Below are 8,591 nucleotides of genomic sequence, written 5' to 3' on the forward strand. Positions count from 1 at the left end.
TGTAGACACTCTAATGTAAATGCCACAATGCTGAGGATAAGTGTTAGTGGTGTGCTCAGTCCTAAATGGAACAGCCAACGTCACCTCCTTCAAGGGTCAGGGAACACCATGGAAGAGGGTAGAAAGACTGTTATAAACCAGAGGATGGCGAGAGTCGAAGCAAAAAGATGACTTCTGAACAGGACACTCTCATGAAGTCACTGCAGCTCTGGCTTATCTTTAAGCACATGACAGGCCCACAACATTTTCCTCTGGATGGGGGAGGGGACCCATTGAAGCCCCATCCCTCCCCGAGGGACTACTGGCAACCAACAGTGTTGGAGGAGGTGTAATTTTCTCCAGTGGTGTAGACACCAATAAGTTGCCCTCGCTCTAGTAAGTAAACTCCCACTTATACCTGAGCAAGAACTAAACTAAACTCAGAAGGGAGAGGGGCATGGAAGTAGGAAGGAGAGTTCCAGTGGAGAAGGAGGGGAAGGTTAGGGAGAACAACTAAGATCTATTATATACATGTATGAAACTGTCAGGCAGGCAGTGGTGGCGCATTCCTTTAATCCCAGCACTTGGGAGGCAGAGGTAGGTAGATCTCTTGAGTTCGAGACCAGCCTGGTCTACAGAGCTAGTTCCAGGACAGTTAGGGCTGTTACACAGAGAAACCCTGTCTCGAAAAACCAAAATAACGACAACGATGATGATGATACATGAAACTATCAAAAAAAAAAAAAAAAACAACCTTAAAAAAACACAGAAAGCTAGCTGGGCATGGCATATACCTTTACTCCCAGCACTGGGTGGTGGGATAGAGGCAGGCTGCCAGACAGGACTACATATGAGACTCTCTCAAGGAAAATTTTACCATGAAAAATTAGATTTAGTTTCAAATTTTGAGATCTCTATTATAAAAAAATTGTACTCAATGTACAAATTTATATACAAATATCTGGCATTTGGAAAATTGATTCACAGAATTCAAGCCATCAGTCTAAAATAAATAAATGGGATAGAAAACTTCCATGAAGGCTACTTGGTTTCAAGACTGAAGTACTCAAGAGGTCTTGATCCTGTTAAGTGTGTGTATCTTGGACAAAAAAGACAGGATGTGTTGACTTTTAGGTGAAGACGAACCATCCAGAACTCCATGTACACAGCTGCTGTACACGGACAGACACACTAAGGCTGAGCACCTAGGATTTTCTAGTACCCCTGTGAACTACTGCTGGGCAGAAGCTATACCAGAGCTTTGGTCTCCCTGTGGGGGACTGTACCCATAATACAATCCATCTGCCTTTGCTAACTGACAGCACAAAGTGTCACAGCTAATCTAGCAGACATATTTTGAAGAACAACTTAAATACTCAACCCCTTAGAATATTAAATTAGGTTTTATAGTGGTTCTTCTATTGATACTTTTACTAAAAATATTTTAATTATGGAAAATGCTATTCAAATTAAATTCCTATACTTACATGATTTTTTTCAATATAAATTTCCCAATTCAAATTATTTTGTCATACAATAGTATACTCTGACCTTAGAAATTTTAGAATATGAAAGAAGAACACAAGAACCTAAGGCCATAATATTAAGAAACTAGCATTAAAATACTTAGCTGTGGTCAACATGTTACTCTGAAAACCAGAAAATGTAAAAGTTTCCAATTCTCTTTAAATGCTACCCAAGGAATGGCACCTGCTCTTTTATGAGAGTCACTGGTAACATCACACTGCATATCTAAAGTCACTGACAGTTCAAATCCAAGAACCCTCAATAACGGATACCACAAAAACTCTTCCTGCTCTGGGGCCTCCAAGTGCTTATGAGCTTGAATTCACATCAAGAGATCAACCTAAGTTATTTATTTCCTTGGAGGCTGGTTTTCTTCATGTAAGTTGAAGGTGATCATGAAATGAATGACCAAAGCCATGTTTAGTACACCAAAGCTTAATGAGAAGAAGTCTGTAGGTACTTCTATGTGCTTGCAGATGAGTCTGGCCCACTCCTTATCCTTCCTGTGACAGGCAGAGATGGGTGTGTGCCACATGTCACCACTGTGAAGGCTCAGGTAGGAGTATTCTGAGCTTAAGATCAACAAGGGCTACACATAGAGCCTCCCACCCTCAAATCAACAACAGCGAAGCCAACAACCTATAATTTTTAATAACAACAGGAGTCTATAAAGTATTTGGTTGGAATAAATTTATTTCATCTGTCTGTAAACAAGGTGTTTAATAGTTATGGCATTTTTTTAAATGCATATTAAATCAGATGAGTTAGACTGTATCCCAGATGTAACAAAGTGCAGGGAAAGAAATGGACAAATCAGCAACAAGATTTGTTTTTAAGTCTGTACATTATCCACAATGCCCAAACAATAGAAGCAAATACTAGAATGTCCCTAAAGTAGTGCCATTCGAAAGAAAACCCATCTCACAATAGCAACAGTTCATTTTAACAATAGTATGGCACAGAATACATATGAAAAAAAAATACATCACAAGACAGCCAAGTCCACAATAATGCAACTTCATATAAAAACCTAAGCTGCAAATAAAAATTGGTCCTATGAAAAATAAACTGGACACACTCCAGATGGTTATGTTGGGAACCTAACATCCATAATGGCAGCCTTTTACAATTTTACTCAAGAAGAGAGCTGGTGTGCAAAGAAAAGACAAGAAGTCTGAGCTACTGCAATGACAGAATGTCCCTGGGAATCTGATCGGCGTGATTATTGTAGTAAGGTCATGGGAGGAAGTGCCTTTGCTCTTGACAGTTGCACTCTTCGTATCCTATAGACACTACAGAGTCTGTCTCAAGTGCAATCATAGTAGTAAAAGCAAATCACCGCAGCTCTCTGATAGCTCGTCAACAAAGGAGGTATTAATTAAGTTAAATAAACCAGGCACTACACAAGAGAATGGAAGCAAACCAAATACCTCAAGTTCTAAGGGAGGGGATGAGAAGAGAGTAAAGTAAAGATGCATGCACTTTTTCCTCCCAAACATGCGCTACAAAAGGAAGACTAAATGAGCCAAGTAAATGCTCAAAGTGCTGAAAAGACATTGATCAAATTAGAGATTGTACAACCGGCACCTTGCTTAATATTAACTTATTTTAGTAATCAGTATCCCATTAATTAATTGCTAAGACAAAGTGATGCCCAACTCGGCATGCCCCCTTCCCCCAATTTCAAGATATCATGCAAATCATTATTGTGCTGCAATTATGATGCCAGATAACGGTTGGTTACACACAGTGGTTAACATACAAATGACCCTTTGGGAATCATGACATTAGAAAATAGATAAAGAAAAACTAGCTACCATCTACAGTCTGGTAGCACTGTGACTGTAATTGGGGTGGTGGTGAAGACAGTTGGTAGGTAGATGGGAGAGGCTGCTTACACATCAGACCTCCTCAGGTATAAAGCGAGTTCATACGCTTTCTTGTTAAGTGTGCCTCCGTGGACACCTTCCTTTCCCATGACTATAACCAATGCTGGAGTACACAAGGAAACAAAACAGAAGTGAACACAATTATTTCAGGGGAAGGGGCAGAAAGAAAGACACCTTTCCCCACCAACAGAGGGATACAAAGGAGACATGTGTTCATATCCCATCACCCTGCATTGCTAATAAAATTTCCAGAATTAAGACTTAAGCTTACAGCTAGGAAAATTTAAGAGCAATTTTCCCCTAATACTTAACAGTCTGCCTAGCAGCTAGAACCCAGAGTCTCTCAAGTATTTTGCCATTGAGTATGCCTTCTTATTCAATCCGCCTCCATGGACCCCTTCTTTTCCCATTACAAAGACCAAGACTGAAAGAAAAAGGAAAAAAGTGTTTCAAAAGAAGTGTTAATCAAGAGAATCACATAAGTTTAAGCAGACAGACCCCCAATTAATAAGTTAACATTAAGTTAGTTTTCCATGAACTGTCCAAGCACTGAACTCCATTAGGTCTCCAGAATGGAGCTTTCAGGCCAGTGATACTGAAATCAGAGCGCACTATTGGCTGCACGTGGGATCTCTGAGAGCTAGGAGAAAAGTGATCCTTTACCTTGCAGCCTAGGAAAAATATCCTGGTTGATATCAGTATTTGTTTCCCAAAATATACTTTAAAAACTTCAGTATTTTCCATTGACAAATTCTCCCCAGATCTAACATGCTTGATGAATACAAGCTATTGTCTTTAGAGTATGACTGTAAATATGAGTAAACATGTCCATTCCTTCCAGAGGAAAATGAAAGCCAAATTTTAAACAGAAATTCCACTGCTGGTCAGAAAATGCTACATTAGCAGTATCTGTCTCATCCAGATGCTTCCCTTTGCTAGGCATTTTCTGATACAAAAGTCATAAACCTTGTTTGCTATTTCTGGTACCTAATTCTGCACTGAAGTTCAGAGGTTTATCCTCAAATACATGGACAGGTGTGTGTCAAGTGTTGCGCTGACTGCCACTAGATGTCAGCAGTGTTCTGTGGTATACAAATCTCATTTGGCTTCATACGTGCTGATTTTTTGTAATGCATATGGGTGGTTTTTTGATATGCAGATCTACAAACTGTACTTGTCTGGTGTTCTTGGAGGTCAGAAGAGGGCATCACTGCCGCTGAGACAGGAGTTATAGACAACTGTAAGCTGCTGTGAAGGCATGGGGAATAGAACCCCAGTCCTATAGAAGCGGGTCATTGCTATTAACAACGGAGTCATCTCTCTAGCCCTTCAGCTGATGTATTAAACACACAAACAAAACCTCAACCATATGCATCATATATATCTGGAAGCAGGTAAAACGTAAGATTTGTGTGTTTTAAAGTCATCTTGTTTTCCAGAAACCCATAAGCAAACCACACTTGAATCAGATCCCCACAGGGAGTTGGTAAAACCACAGCAAGAAATGATAACTCACTGTAGGCTCATGTAGCTGTAGAGCTGCTCTGTGTGCCAACTCTGCCAAATGAGGCAGTTATACAAGTCAAATTTAAATGCAGTTACGTGTCAGTGAGAGTTCAAAGTAAACTTCATCAGTGAATTGGTTTCAAATCTAAGCAGACATGAAGGGGAAGCTCCACAAGTAAAGACTCACTAGGGATAAAACAGCCAGCTGACCTGGACAGTCCAGCCGCCATATGAACCACAGGATTATGACATACTGGAGTGTTGAAGAGGCGACTTTTCATTTTGAAGTTTACTAAAGCTTACGATGCGGAGCTGGCATTAGTAATTTAGAGTAAGTCAGGGTGAAAGAAGCGAGTGTGCAACCATTGTAGCACAGACAAACGAAAAGCAGGACCTCCCTTCAGTGCTGAGCAGTTCACAAAAACCACCTTCACAGACATTATGAACTAATGTTTAATTTAAACCATTAAAGAAAGGCAAGTTGTAATATGGCATGCAACTTTAGGCACACACACACACACAAACAAAAATAATTGCTTGCTTACCTCTACCAGCTCTGCCAACAGCAACATTGTATGTTGGCTCCCCACCTTGACTCTTTGTCCGGATATCCATTGTGCAGTCACCATCAACGTATAGGCTATCTCTGATCACTGAACACTTCTTTGCACCAAGAGTCAAACCGTTGGTAAAGAAACCTTCCCGGTCTTTTCCTACAATCATATCTATTTCTACTGGCTGGCCACCCAAAACAAAGAAAAGAAAAAACTGCAGTTAATTCTTTTCAGAGTTTGATACCACAAACTGTGCTGATGTAAAATCAAGACAGCATTTTCTGTTATTGCCTGTTCTTACATGATTGCATGCTTTACATTAATTAGTTTGCTTTTGCAATGGTCAGTGAGGTCTGCTAAGTAAAAGCTAGTGTACACCAACCATGCAAAGAGCCTCCCTAAATAGTTGGCAGTTGACACTAGGTACAAACGAGTTATTTATAAGCCGTATCACGTCAGGTGGTGCTTGAAGGTGCTTATGTAATTGCAAAGAGTCGGCTATAAGCTCTTCCAACAGCTTGTCTATTATATTCAGCCACATTAGTCATGCTGCAACAAATTTAAAGTTGGGTAAAAAGTCTCCCCAGACAAGCTTGCTCTTGTCTCTCCTTAGAGCAGCTTGAATTATCCCTGGTAGTATGAACCTCAATCATCAGACTGCCGGACATTTCCAAATTCGTATTTCCCTCCTATTTTTTTTGGCCACTACTCTTTTTCTCTCCAGCCTGCTTTGCCCTTTCATTCAGTAATCAGCTTTCTTTCTGGACAAATGCAGTGTGGATTCTGTCTACAGCACTGCCGTAGGCGATAGTAAAATTATACAGAAAAATGGAGGGGCATTGGTAAAGAAAAGTGAGGTAGCCACCAGAACCGGAAAAGAGAAAACGTGCTTAGATTCTAACATTCCATGAATAAGAAGGAAGGCGTCGCCCCCATCAGAACTGCAGAGTCATAGCAGGCCCCAGCCATTTCCAAGCACACTCCCGCAATCTTCTTAGCCAGACAGCGGGAACTCACACACAAAGACAAGACTGCAGAAAAGAAAGTTGATCACCAAACGTCAATTCGCTACAGGAATTGCAGTCTTCCACGTCGGGACAGGAGACCCTAAAGCACTCCTACTAGGGGCTGAATGGACACTAAGGTGGTAAACCATGTGAAATAGTAAATGCTGAGCACCTGGGATGTGAGACTTGAATTCTGCTGTGTGATGGGGAGGGCGTGGGAGTGTAGGGCTAAGGGAATGGTCTAGTGCTTGATACCGGTGTCAACATTTTAAGGAGACTTGCGTAGAAAAGGACGTAACAATTAGTAGTGCTGGGGGCTGATTGAAGAATATTCCCCAAATGCATGGCAAGGGAGTCAAAAGCCATCGAGACACATGAATATGAGGCAACGTGAAGCATAAATCGGTATTATTAGTTCTTTTACTACCATCACTAAAGAGGGAGTGACTTGGAGAAGTGTCACCCCCCCCCTCCCGCGACTTCCCAGATAAGATTTTTTTCTCTCTTTTAATCACCCTAAAACCATCCTCTTTTTAGAGCTATGTTGCGTAACTGGGGATAACGGTATATCGATGAATCTCTATAGGTGGAGAAGAGAAATCAATGGCAGTTCGCCATCTTGGAGGAAAAAAAAAAACTATAGAGCCACAGATGAAGTAAATTCACGATTCCACCTACGTGGTCCGCGTCCCCTTCTCGCCAGCCCAGGAGGCCTGGGCACCGGCAAGCCTACGCCAATTCACTCCATTAATTCCCGGGACCCGGCCACCGCCGCCTCCCATAGCCCGCGCTCACCGCCGAGCCAGGGCCAGCCGGCCGCCCAGGACCCCCGCCCGCACCCGGGGACCCGCACTGCAGCCCACGGGGCTCCCCGAACGCCGAGGGGGCCTCTCGGAGAGACGTCCCCTCCTCCACCCCGCGGCAGCCGCAAGCCGGGGCTCCGCCGGGGCAAGGAGTCCGGCCGCCCCGCCCCCGCGCGGCCTCGGGCAGCATCCCCCAGTCTCAGCGGCCCACATCCAGGGCCCCGGCCGTCTCCATCCCCTCCCGCAGCCGGGGGCACCCCTTTCCTCGCGCCCCGGCCGCATCCATCCCTTTGCTCGCGGGCGGCGTCCCTTCCTCGGAGGCCCGCCGCACACCTGCCGGCTCGGCGCCCCCGGGCCTCACCGTGATGCTCTGGAAGACGCCCCCGGCCGTGGCTGCCCAGACGTATTTGGCGTCGCAGTAGCCGACAATGGCGGCCTCCTGGCAGCAACCATCGCACATCAGGTTATCCACGTAGCTCTGCCAACCGGCCATCTTCGAGCCCTTCGCACTGCAGCGGGGACGGCAGGAGCAGAGGCGCAGCGGCGGCGGCGGCGGCGGCGGCGGCGGAGGCGGGGCGGGGGCGGGGAGGAGGCGGCTCTGCGCAGGCACCGACCGCCCCTCTCCGGGGAGCTGCGGCGAGCGGGCGAGCGGGCGAGCGGGCGGGGACTGGACCCGCAGCGGGGCGCGCCGGGGCGGCCGCGGCCGCGGGGCTCGGGAGCCGGCGGCGGCGGCGGCGGAGCGACGCGGGCAGCGGGGCTGGCGGCGGCCGATTCTCTCACTGCGGCTCCCTCGCTTCTCCGCGGCCAGCGGGACGTGAGCGCGCGTGCGTGCGATCCTTCCGCAGCGCGGCCGGCGAGGGTCCCGGGAAGGGCGGGGGAGCCGAGGCGGGGGCGCGGAGGGATACCGCCGGGGACAATCACGGCGACACGTGCGGGAGGCGAGCGAGCGGGCGAGCGGCGGGGGCCGGCTGGGGCGCGGCGCTGGAGCCTCAGGCCAGGCGAGGCAGCTCGAGTGGGTGCCGTGGGGTGCCGCTGGCGCTCCGCACGCGGGGCCACCGTGCGCCCTCCTCCAGCGCCGGCTCTGGACGCGGTATTGACAGCCTTGGTGTCGGGTGGCAGGGTTGCCCTGGTGACGGATGCGGAGGGTTTACTCTTTGTGGTGGGAGCGGCCAGTGCGGGTTGCCCACGCTTGGAGAGGAATCTCGGAGAAGACCTCAGCCAGCTGCGAAAGCACGCTCCTGAAATCAGAGCCGCGGCAGGGGAGCGCGCACCGTGCTCTTTGTTACCCCCTTTGGGTACCAGGGACGCTGGGGTTCTGTGGAACCT

General features: G+C 46.7%; 1 protein-coding gene across 2 annotated transcripts; it reads right to left on the reverse strand.

Annotated features, from left to right (window-relative positions):
* Nucleotides 1-2,181: 2,181 nt before the first annotated feature.
* Pfn2 (profilin 2) lies at nt 2,182-7,861 on the reverse strand. 2 transcript variants are annotated; one of them, XM_050120255.1, is made up of 3 exons: nt 7,627-7,861; nt 5,447-5,639; nt 2,182-3,498 (listed from the first exon to the last, which is right to left on the reverse strand). In XM_050120255.1, the coding sequence occupies exons 1-3, from the start codon at nt 7,756-7,758 to the stop codon at nt 3,401-3,403; spliced, it is 423 nt and encodes a 140-aa protein (XP_049976212.1). In that variant the 5' UTR covers nt 7,759-7,861; the 3' UTR covers nt 2,182-3,400. The 2 variants fall into 2 exon arrangements, with proteins under 2 accessions (XP_049976212.1, XP_049976211.1); XM_050120254.1 differs by having other exon boundaries at nt 2,182-3,819; nt 7,627-7,856.
* Between the last annotated feature and the right edge of the window lie 730 nt (nt 7,862-8,591).

Source organism: Alexandromys fortis, unplaced genomic scaffold (assembly GCF_014885135.2).
Source record: "Alexandromys fortis isolate MF-2015 unplaced genomic scaffold, M_Fortis_MF-2015_v1.1 scaffold_172, whole genome shotgun sequence".
Taxonomy (NCBI): domain Eukaryota; kingdom Metazoa; phylum Chordata; class Mammalia; order Rodentia; family Cricetidae; genus Alexandromys; species Alexandromys fortis.